The 12,692-nt window shown below is 40.4% G+C and overlaps 1 protein-coding gene across 1 annotated transcript in view; it reads right to left on the bottom strand.

The window, feature by feature from the left end:
* LOC117536197 (fibronectin type III domain-containing protein 3B-like) overlaps window positions 1-12,692 on the bottom strand; it is a 106,491-nt gene that overhangs the window by 35,168 nt on the left and 58,631 nt on the right. Inside the window, 6 exon segments of the mRNA XM_034200964.1 lie at window positions 2,713-2,837; window positions 3,114-3,167; window positions 3,671-3,809; window positions 3,988-4,047; window positions 4,158-4,309; window positions 8,676-8,734. Of these exon segments, the coding sequence (XP_034056855.1) occupies window positions 2,713-2,837; window positions 3,114-3,167; window positions 3,671-3,809; window positions 3,988-4,047; window positions 4,158-4,309; window positions 8,676-8,734 (589 nt within the window).

Here is a 12,692-nt window from a genome sequence, read left to right as displayed (position 1 = left end):
CCTATTATGCAAAATCCACTTGTCCATGTCTCTTCTACATCAACATGTGTCCCCTCTTCTTCATGTCTCTTCTACATCAACATGTGTCCCCTCTTCTTCATGTCTCTTCTACATCAACATGTATCCCCTCTACTTCATGTCTCTTCTACATCAACATGTGTCCCCTCTTCTTCATGTCTCTTCTACATCAACATGTGTCCCCTCTTCTTCATGTCTCTTCTACATCAATATGTGTCCCCTCTACTTCATGTCTCTTCTACATCAACATGTGTCCCCTCTACTTCATGTCTCTTCTACATCAACATGTGTCCCCTCTTCTTCATGTCTCTTCTACATCAACATGTGTCCCCTCTTCTTCATGTCTCTTCTACATCAACATGTGTCCCCTCTTCTTCATGTCTCTTCTACATCAATATGTGTCCCCTCTTCTTCATGTCTCTTCTACATCAACATGTGTCCCCTCTACTTCATGTCTCTTCTACATCAACATGTGTCCCCTCTACTTCATGTCTCTTCTACATCAACATGTGTCCCCTCTACTTCATGTCTCTTCTACATCAACATGTGTCCCCTCTACTTCATGTCTCTTCTACATCAACATGTGTCCCCTCTGTGTAAAAAGATTCTCTCTCTTTTTGTCCTGATCCATTTCTATAAAAACCTGTCTGAAAATGAGCTGATCAGATTTTGGCCACTTTATGATGTCATAACGATGTTTTGTCTTGTGTAACCATTAGCCAATCAGCAACCAAGGTAACCCCCCCCCCCCCCACCTTATCTCCTCCTAGAGCACCATTGTGTTCTTTGTAACCAAATCTCTCTCAGAGGGGTGTGGGGAGGGGCTCCTTATTTTCATCTAAAGTAACAGACAGAGACCTAGTATACTAGGGGACCTTTAAGTAACAGTCTTGCTTATATTCAACTTGCTCAAGCAAATAAAAAAACGTTTTGGATTACTTCTAAGGTTAGAGAGGTTATGGTTCATGAATTACAATTTCACAGATGCTGAGAGGAGAAGATTTGAAAATTGAAAGCTGGGGAAAATGTGATTAAGATTATCTAATGCTGTCATCAATTGTCATTTTCAGGTGAAGGGTTCTAGGTGATGGGGCTTGGAGGATCAAAGATGAGAGAATAAAAATACTACAATTGTAAGACTATGTGTGACAGGGGAACATTTATAATAAAGGTATTCTGATTCTGATTCTGATTTGATATACATGTCCGACGCCAGATGGAAAACAGGAGGTGACGACGGGTAATTTGAGAGTAGCAGGAGGGAAATTATTTGAATGTATGGGCAGCAGCAGGGGTTAATGTGGTCGGAAAACATTTTAAAATGACGAATAATATATAGCAATCGGTATCCACCATGTGCCGAGTATATTTGTAAGAGCAAGTGTTCCTATGGATTCAAAAGTAATTTAAACTAAATGAAGCATTAAGGCTCTCCTGAATTCAGCCATTCACGCTCGCTTTGCCCCATTACTTTTCCCCTCTCAACGTTACGACTAAAAGGAGAGATGTGCACTGCCATAATGGCAAAGAGGAGACGAGAGGAAATGGAGGGAAAAGGAGAAAAACGACTCCTGTCTCTTGTGCTATAATTGCCACAGGTAGACTGGGGCATGTTTGTGAGTCTCTGTCAATGTATCATCAATATGTTTTGGCTGACATTGATACAATATGTACTCATATACTGTCCATGGTTACTTAACACTAGCACCACCAACGGGTACATTTGACCCGCAGCTCTTTCTTGATTGTATGTAACTTTTTTTCAATAAAAGATTCAAGTCTCCCAGTCTGTGACTTTTCCATTTATACCCATCAGCGCCAGCGGGTAATATTTACCTTATAGAAAATGTAGTGATTTTCGCGCTATTGATTTGACGTGTAAACATAAACATGACGTGTTGCTATAGCAACGCCTGTTGTGTACTGCGGTTCCTTATAGATAGAGAGATAGATAGATAGATAGAGAGATAGATAGATAGATAGATAGATAGATAGATGGATAGATGGATAGATAGATAGATAGATAGATAGATAGATAGATAGATAGATAGATAGATAGATAGATAGATAGATAGATAGATAGATAGATAGATGGATAGATGGATAGATAGATAGATAGATAGATAGATAGATAGATAGATAGATAGATAGATAGATAGATAGATGGATGGATGGATAGATATAGATAGATAGATCGATAGTTATAGAGAAAGATATAGAGGCACGCTTTGCATAACTCATGGTAGCGATATTTTATACTTCATGCTATCTGCACAAAGATATCACATAGAAGCTGAGAGTCCACAGATTCTATTGGTATAAGTTTCATCACTGTGCGATCAAAACTCACTGTTAACCCTGTGTTCTAGTATGATAAATAAAAGAACATTGTACCTTGAAAATCAATGCATTCTAATAGCGGGTACATTTTATCCATTGGCGGTTTTAGGTATACAGCGACCCCTGGCGGTTCTAGTGTTAAACAATGGTTGCAGACCTCATATCATTTTAAGAGCCAATTGTCATGTATTACAGTATATCCATGCTTCTACAGTATATAAATAAGGGAATACAATTAGTTACTACATATGCTTCCAATGCTATTCTTCGTGATCTGTGCATGAATACATTTCTCCTTTTGGTGTATGTGTTGGTCGCACATATGTTTATGTATTCAGTCAGAGACAACAGTACCTTGTGCCAATGTCGTTGCGTGCAGCCACTCTGAACGTGTAGCCGCAGGCGGGAAACAGTCGTGAAACCTTATAGTGTCTCTGGCTCCCAAAGTAACATTCTCTGAAAACACTGTTCTTCTTTCCCTGCAGAGAAGAGAAGAGATAAATGCATGCATGAAAATGAAATAAGATTATATATAAGAGGGCGACAAGATCCATTACAACAGGAGAATTGTAAGGAAAAAGCAAGGAAAAGTACAAAATCAAAAGGAAAATGTGTGGCTGACACAGATTGGATTAAATCTTGTCTGAGGAGCCGGATGTTGACATCTATTTAGTGATGTCTGCGATAGGTAAGAGTGCTTTTTGGAAGTAAGGGGAAGGCATGACAGAAGATGGAAGAGTGAGAGACGGACTCACCTCGTCCCACTCGAGCAGGTAGTTTGTAATTTTGGCTCCGTTGTCGCCCGGGGGCTGTGGACGTCAGGAAAATGGACGGAGAGAGGCAGAAAGGAGACAAGAGAAAGACGAATAGATTAGCAAAGGATAAAATAATCTGACACTGAGACAGACAAAATACCTGCTGTGACTTTATGATTGGCCTCATATCCTGTCTGGGTAACTGATGCCACTTTTTATCAGTGACAGTGTGAGGGGATAAAATAACTTGTGTAAGAAGAAGTTAAAGAGAGGGCGGAACGGATGTAAGAATGTTACTCTATCAGGTGCTGTTGTGCAGATAAAGTCAAGCTAGGTATTGAATCAAGTAACATACTCTTCCCTTTAATCAAAGAATAACGTTTTTGCCCAAATGTATAACTCTACAAACTGGTAAGGTGGACAAGAAAAAGTCTTGTTTGGCAGTGTGGATTTATCCATTAGAACCAAATGATTATAAGTCACTGTGATGTTTATTGGGGCAAAATGTGTTACTGAATGTATTTGTGATGAACAGGCATGTGTGTTTGTGCCGGTACCTTCCACTGTAGAGTGAGGGTGCTCTTTGTGCGGTGGGAGAGTTTCGGGCTCAGCGGGACATCGGGGATGCTGCAGTGAGTGGTGAACGAGCCGGTCTCTGAACACGAGCCTCGAACCAAGTTGTACATTGCCGACACCCTTTAGCAAACACACAATACAGTACATCAAATCAATAAGGCTGGATGAAGCTTGAATCCTAATATTGTGAATACCCACAAACCTGACTTATCGATATTAGGAATGTGACAAAAACAAAGGATTTAAGTCGTTTTAACACCATATCCAAGTCATGAATGTCCTATGGGAAAGTCCTTACCGTACGTGGTAGTCTGACGCTGGTCTTAGGTCTTTCAGGTGGTACTCCATTTCTTCGCCACTGAAAACAAACACACAAACAAAGCATCAAAATCAAGGCAGTATCCTTTTGATGTCTCTGTATTTGTAGCTGATGCCTTGCACTTTATACATTTGGAGTGTGTTTCCTACCTGTATATAAGGCGAAACTTTCCATCTCGTCCCTTATCTGAGAGAGAGACCTCGAAGGAGCAGGACACAGTCATCCCGTTACTTAACCTGTTCCCCAGCCCTGCCGGGGGGGCCCAGCACAGCCGTGCAGCCCGAGCCTGCACATTAGAAACCTGTAAAGACACAAATAAATGTAAATATACACAAAAAAACAATCATTTGAATGTGGTGATCGAAGTGTGTCCATTGGTTAGCAGATAAATGCAGGACTATTGTTTTATTTTATTTCTCAGAAATCCTTTGCAGCAGTCATTCTAACCCCTGGAACGTGTAGTTAAGATACATCCATGTTAGTATGTATTAGGCTCTGTGTGTGTGTGTGTGTGTGTGTGTGTGTGTGTGTGTGTGTGTGTGTGTGTGTGTGTGTGTGTGTGTGTGATAGAGAGAGAGCGAGAGAGAGAGATGAGAGAGTAGATGAGAGAGTGAGAGAGAGAGAGAGAGAGAGAGAGAGGAGAGAGAGAGAGAGAGAGGAGAGAGAGAGAGAGAGAGAGTGTGTGTGTGTGTGTGTGTGTGTGTGTGTGTGATGTGTGTGTATGTGGTGTGTGTGTGTGTGGTGTGTGTGTGTGTGTGTGTGTGTGTGTGTGTGTGTGTGTGTGTGCGCGTGCGTGTGTGTGTGTAAAGCAATACGGCATTGAAATCCCCCCTCATATTCGACCATTTTCCACTAATCCATTGTTCCGGGAACACGTATGAAAATAATAAATTAACAAACAAGGAATTAGAGGCTTGCGTGTGTGGTGTGTGTGTGTGTGTGTGTGTGTGTGTGTGTGTGTGTGTGTGTGTGTGTGTGTGTGTGTGTGTGTGTTTGTGTGTGTGTGTGTGTGTGTGTGTGTGTGTGTGTGTGTGTGTGTGTGTGTTTAACAGCGTGTCTGTCTGTGTGTCTGCAAGTGCCTGCGTGTTTATGGGAGTTTTAGGTGTGGCACATGGTGGGTGAGCCAATTTAGCGTGATTTAGCAGTCTGCTGCTATTCCAGACTCCACATCCACTGAGTAGGCGATGAATGCGCCTTGAGGGCATTGCAAAACCACAACCATGCCTAGGCTGTCTATGAGGAAGACAGACATGAAGAGACAGACGTGTCATTTTATGAGGGTTTTGATCACAATGATTACGTTTTATGGGAACATATCACTGTATCCATATGCCTGAGGACACCATTGTCTTTTATGTAACGTTTTTTACAACTAGGAACACTTTTTCCAACACTTATTCTGTCAATCACTTCGCTCACATGTACACTTTGGCTGCATAAATAATACTTAATAATGAATGGCCTGATAATGCTTGAGAACAGCAAAAATGAGGAAAGACTGTGAGACTAAGACAAAATGATAGAAATCAGGAAAGAAGGGCACAAAGAAAGGAGGATTAGAAACGGAGATGAAAACTGAAGGTCAGCACTAAGAGGTTTGTGCCCTTTTATCTTGGGGCTTTTCATTATCTACAAATGATTTGCCTGAAACACTCGCATGTTGACAATGCACACTAAATAAGTGATTTGCACTTGATTTAAGATCTACGAGTGAAATATGATCAGGAAAACACACAGCTACTTCTCTTTCAAGCCCTCCTGCTTGTTATATTTCACTTCAGCTAAAGTCAACACCTACCTGCTATGAAAGCTAAGCCATACAACCAGAGGAACAATATGTTATGATTTCTTTATGAAGAACTTTTTAATTTAAGCTCTGCCACTGACACCTGCTACCCCGTCTCTACGGCACACAGCTCAATCCATCACAAGGCATTTCGGCTGCAGGGCAGGGAGGAAGGACTATCGCTCCCTGTACATCTACCACTACCGCCGCCTATATAAATGCATAAAGAAGAAATGCAGTTTCAAAAGTGACAGATCGTAGAGTCTGCATTTTATAACAGAAAATAGCAATCGATGAGACAGAACGATCTCAAAAAAATTTTGTTGAGCAGTATCGACTATACTACCATGGCTATGTCAGCAAAAGGTGGATTGATGTTATGAGAGCAAATACACTGCTGTTTCCATCAACTTCAAATCTCCTGAAGGGCTCAAAACTCACACCTGACTTCTCTTTTTCTGTCACCACTCGATTTTCTCTTTCTAATTCAACCCCTGCTATTAACTTAAAATAAATCAAATGTTCCCTTCCTGCTGACCAAAATGCTTCAACTAGGAGGGAGCCATTCTTCTCTACCAAACCATGTCTGCATGGATAGAGCTCATTAATTTGCATTCCCCTCGGGGGAGAAAGAGTGTCATAAATGCCGAGTGGGAAGAGAGTGTCGTGGGTGAGCTGATGCTGCCCTCATGTGGCCAGGGTGAGCAGAGCATAAAGGACTGGTTACCTTCCCAGTCAGTTACAAAAGCCCCAAATGACTTCATAATGACAGAGACACAGCATTCCACTATAGTTCTTCAAATCTTTATTCTTCAACTTCATCTTCTTATTTCAGTTCTTCCGTACGTTTTTTTGCCTTCGAATAACTTCAGCCTACTTTCAGCTACAGAAACCATTCAAATATCAAAAATATTCAGCCTTTTCAGCACATGATGGGAAACTTTCAACTTTTTCAAAATATGTTATACTTTTTGAAATATTCAGCTTTTTAAACTCTTTTTTTAACATGGAACTCAATGGGAGGAACCTTCAAATCCTCTTGTACCTACACTGTGCGCCAAATGCTACTCCTTCCACATACTTTCAGCTAGGGACTTCATTCCAACTTTAAAATGATCACAAGACATTCAGCTATAAGACTTATTCTTCAGATTTTTGATATCTTTTATACTTTTTTAGATATTTAACTTAGTTTGGAGCTTGGTAAAGAGGCCTTCTTCAGATTTTAACATTAGTGTATATTGCACCGCTCGTTAAGAGTGGGGGAGAGCTTGAAATTCGCCCAAATTCTTTTTTAAACCTGCCATAACTCCCAAACCCTACACTCCTGGGATATCATTTTTCATGAAAGACGTAGGAAAACCTCTCCTACGTTGAAAAATTTAAAAAAAAATCAAGAAAAAACTTAAACAAAATGCCTCTTGAGGGCATGAAGTGACAAAAACTTTCAACATGTCTCCATTAAGGTCCATTGTAAATTCAGCTTGATCTTTCGTCAGAGCAGCAGCTGCGCACCTTTAGTAAATCTGCCCAAAATGCCACATTATTGACCCGAAAGTACACAATCAGCAGACTCAGACGCTCGTCAGGGTCCTGACATGCTGCACGTTGACATTTTACCAATATCAGCTACCGTTTTTAAACTATAGTTAGAAATGTAAGAGGTTTATCTCTCATTCAGATCAATGGAACGGCTTTCCTTTCACTGCACATCTCCATGGTAACCTTTGATCTCTGCACACAGGTGTTTGATAACGTCGTCACCTCAAACACAAAGACTGTCTCAGCCTATTCTTTTCTGTCTGATGGAGACTTCATACTGACTTCAACATGTTCCACATATTTTATACATTATTGGTGACGTTTGTTTTTAGTTCAAATGTTTGCAGTTAAAATATTCTGCTGCTTTTCAAAGTGCTTTTACTTTCTTTTATCTTCTTAATACACATTCATTCACTACTACTTACATTGTATTATGTATGTATATTATGTATTACATATTGTACTGCCATGTGGTAAATACTTGTGTATGCTGCTCTTGCTCTTTTTGCATATCATGTATTTATTTTTTGCTATGTTTATAAATGTCATGTTCTTATATGTTGTATGTCAGGGACTACGGATGGAAATTAGCTCAAAACTCAAATCTGGCATATTTACACTTGAAGGCATTATTTGTCTTAAGTGTTCATTAATGTGCATTGTCCCTATTCAAATAAACGATTAAATGAAATAAAATGTCATATCTAACTCCTTCAGCCTACTTTCAGCTACAGAAACCATTCAACTATTACATTATTCAGCTATTTCAGGACATTGAGGCTATACATGTTGTTGTTTATACCTTTTTTAAACCTTTTCTTTTAAATATTAAGCTTCTTCACTATTTTTCCTACTATTCCAGTTTAACATTTCACTTTCAAGTTTTCAACAAAGTCATTGCAATGCATTTGAGCTGTAACAATTTGATTCAAATCATTTCACTTTTCTGCATTTCTCCGCTAAATTCAGCAAAACACACTTACTTAGTTTTTGTAGCTAAAAGCAGCTACACAGACCATTCAACTAGTAACATATTCAGCTTTTTCTGCATTTTCAGCTAAATTCGGCAACAAATGTACACAGTTTACAGCATTCGCACGCATTTTCAGCAGGAAATGCATTTTCTAGTTTTCAGTGTAATCTTCAGATATATTATGCTAATCACATAGGAAGAGAATATGAAATATAACTGCTATGTTGTGTGTGTGTGTGTGTGCGTGTGTGTGTGTGTGTGTGTGTGTGTGTGTGTGTGTGTGTGTGTGTGTGTGTGTGTGTGTGTGTGCGTGTGTGTGTGTGTGTGTGTGTGTGTGTGTGTGAGGCGAGATGTATGCATTCCAACCTGTGGTTTGTCGATTGCAGACAGCATGTCTTGAACTCGCTTCCCCTCTGAATCATGATCTGAGGAGACAGAGACAAGAGATTGATTATCAAAAATAAAAAACAATAGTTAATTATTCTAATATTTAACAGAAAAGAGAGACTGGCACAGTTGTAATTTGCGTGCATAAATAATCCTAAATTTGAGTCTGACTTATAAATTCCATTATCCTAGGTTTCAAAACAGATGCATGATAGTCATTTTGGCAGTGATGCTGAAATGGGTGGTTGATTGATAACGAAAGGATTTTACATTCCCACAAAATAGGTTATTGCGATATCTTGAAATCTATGGCTGATTGTTGTCTAAGGTCAGCCAAGATTTGAATCTAAATTGTGTAATTGGAGGTTAAAAAAGACAGCTAAACAGGCCTAAAATAGTTTCTGAAAACATCTATACAAATATTAAATGAGTCATCTTTTTTCGAGTAACAGGTATAACTCTTTAAACAAATGGTGTGTGATATCTTATGGTGTGTGATGCAACACTTGTTTCTCCAGCTAGTGCCTAACTCATCCCAACATGTGAACAATTACCCAGTATTTCACAGAAAAGCATTAGGCAGAAATTCCCGACCTATAACAAAGGGGATCACTGAGAACAAATATGACTCATATTTGTTCTCGGTGATCCCTATTTGTTCATTATCTTTGGAGGCATCCGTTCAAATACCTTTGAATAATCATCACTGACGTCAGCAGTGTTGTTGTAGCCTTACAGGTCAGCTTATTATGCATTACTTGAATACATAATGAAAATAGTCATCAGTTGCAGCCTCGAAGTTCATTAAGTTGACTTTTTCAGCAGGATTTATGGTGAACTATTCCATTGCGAGGTCACACACATCATAAACATATGCACACAAACAGTCACACCTATGTACGGGTCTGTTCCAGTGATACGATGTGTCTAAATGTTATTTATTGGACACTCAGGGTAGGGAGGAGGGTAAATGCAAGTGAGTGTGTGTGTGTGTGTGTACACATGTGTTGGTAATGGAACTCTTTCCCCCCCTGTGTGATCCCCACAGTTTAAGTATTTTCCAAACAGGGGAGGCCTGCTTTCTCCATCTGAGTCTGACCACTGTAAATCACACAGGATGTGTGTGTGCCTGTGTGTGTGTCAGCAACACAACACCTGTATGAAACCAAGAAGCTTTGATGAGTGTGTTACAGTGACTGCTTTAAATATGCATTAACGGAACACGCACGATGACAAAAACACAAAAACACTCAACACCTGTGTACACATACACCGTATACATGTGTATAAAGCACTTTGTGTTCAGAAGATTATTGTATAGCTGGAGTAAGTGATGAATGGGAGTGTGTGTGTGTGTGTGTGTGTGTGTGTGTATGTGTGTGTGTGTGTGTGTGTGTGTGTGTGTGTGTGTGTGTGTGTGTGTGTGTGTGTGTGTGTGTGTGTGTGTGTGTGTGTGTGTGTGTGTGTGTGTGTGTGTGTGTGTGTGTGTGTGTGTGTGTGTGTGTGTGTGTGGTTAAGTCCCTGGGACAGGTTCAGTGGGGGAGTTGGGCCTTACTGTGCCTGGGGGTACACTTATGAGTCATGGCAACAGTGATGTCATGGAAGCACAACCTCAAATTGACCCCTGCGTGCGTGTGTGTGTGTGTGTGTAGGTGTGTGTGTGTGCGTGCGTGCGTGTGTGTGTTTCCAATGTTGAAGTATCAAGTTACCGGAGATGGGGGATAGGAGGAGGAGGGTTAAGCTACTCTGTCTGTGTGTGTGTGTGTGTGTGTGTGTGTGTGTGTGTGTGTGTGTGTGTGTGTGTGTGTGTGTGTGTGTGTGTGTGTGTGTGTGTGTGTGTGTGTGTGTGTGTGTGTGTGTGTGTGTGTGTGTTGGGGCTTGCTGTGAGCATAGAGTTCAACACGTGAAGTAAACATTCAAGACTTTACTGCTAGAATATTTGACTCAATAGCACCTTTTTTTCTTTATACACCCACTTGTCCCTTTTCATCCATTTGGACAAACCTTTCTCTTTTATGGAATAAAGGCTCAGTCAGTCAGACATCTCCAGACATGAGCAGCTGACAGGCTGACCCAGCTTATTCCACCCATTCATCACAGCTGGGTGCAAAAGGAGAATAAGTTGCCTGTTAAATGCTGCACTCCTGTAGCTACTTGTCTGCCACGAATAAGGCTAGAAAAAGGTGGAATTCCATTACCGCATCATTTCAGCTGTCATGTTCAGAAAGCAAGACATGTTGATAATAGAACATTGTACATGGATAAAAAAGTACACTGTTTTATCAGGACGTGTAGAAATTATTTAGTTTTTCTGCAGTGTTTGTCCTAGAAGGCAACAATTTGGCATGTAGGTCAAGTGTTTGTAAAGATTTGTGTGTGCAAGAATGAATGTGTTAATGCATGCGTGTTGTTGTCTCAGTTATTGGGAATTGTGTGCTTGTTATTTATGAAGGGGTGTTGTGGGAGTAGGTTTAATGCATGTTCAATGTCTGTCATTAAATGAATTGGTTTAACATCCTACCAAAACAGCTGCATTCACTGATGAAGACTATAAGATGCAATACAAAGCTCCAAAAAAGACTTTAAGCCAAGTTTGAAATGTTTCCATTACTTCTCGTACAAATCAGTGTTGTTTGTCATAAATCACAAAAATAATAGATTTGATTTGGTATTTTATGCTATTGTGCCAACATGGAACTGCTTCTTGATGCCTGAATCAGGTCAAAAGTATAAAATGGTGAAATATTGACTTGAACTAGTGTAAATGGTTAAATTACATAGCTACTTTTAGCCCAAACAAGATTGATACTTCAGTATTATAAAACAAAATTGAAAAGTTTGCTAACCCACAACATTTGTGACAGAAGTAAGATTTATTTAATATTTAAGGAGACCTGTAATAAACTTTGAAAAACCGTATTGCTTTACCTCACCGCTGAGTGCTGTGGTTGCTGACTCCAGCTGCTTAAGAGTTTAATATAGAGAGCAACCACAGGGCTGATGCTGACGGCTGAATCAGAAACCGAATCTCATCCCAGTGTAACACACACACACACACACACACACACACACACACACACACACACACACACACACACACACACACACACACACACACACACACACACACACACACACACACACACACACACACACACACACACACACACACACACACACACACACACACACACACACACACACACACACACACACACACACACACACACACACACACACACACACACACACACACACACACACACACACACACACCTCTGTCCTCACTATCCCTCACCCTGCCCACGCACGCTCACTTCCTCTCCTCTTCTGACCTCACATCCTGTCTATGTCTGACCGCCTGTGTTTGATTACTAAGGACAACCAGACAGAGCAAGGGACAGCAGGAAAAGAAGAGGAATTGAGGATGGGAGGGAGTCAAGCAAACTGATACAAAACTAGTCGAGAGGCGGGTTCAGAGGAAGAAAGCGAGACACTGAAGGACAGACTGCAGAGGGAGAGAAAGAGGAGTCTGGGTAAGAGATTAGGAACACAAACACAAGGAAATTGAGAGACAAAGAACGAGCCGGGGATCAACAGAGAGGAGGAGAAAGGGAAGGATGAAAGGAGAGGAGAGGGCTTAGGAGGATGTGAGGCAGATTCGCAGCAGTCAATGTCTCAATATGCATTGTAGTAGTTATAGTCACAGCCTTCTAATCTAGGCTGGCTTTAGTAAAAGGCCCCAAAATAACCAGGAAGTATATTTTTATCAATGTAACTCTTGAAATATGTTTACCCTACTGTAAAAATGTCCTGATTTAGATCATTTACTTTTTTTTTTAACTAAGTCTTTTTATTTCATTATAGTGTACAGTAATCGATGCCATTTCATTTATATTGTAATATCACAGTACACTCACTACACTCCCCCCTCGCTCCCTCCACCCGCACATGCCCACACAGGCGAAACCAAAAAATGCTTATCAATATAACTTA

The sequence above is a fragment of the Gymnodraco acuticeps genome, unplaced genomic scaffold, assembly GCF_902827175.1.
Source record: "Gymnodraco acuticeps unplaced genomic scaffold, fGymAcu1.1, whole genome shotgun sequence".
Classification (NCBI taxonomy): domain Eukaryota; kingdom Metazoa; phylum Chordata; class Actinopteri; order Perciformes; family Bathydraconidae; genus Gymnodraco; species Gymnodraco acuticeps.
The sequence above is the reverse complement of the archived record's forward strand: the minus strand, read 5'-3'. Positions and strand labels throughout refer to the sequence as shown.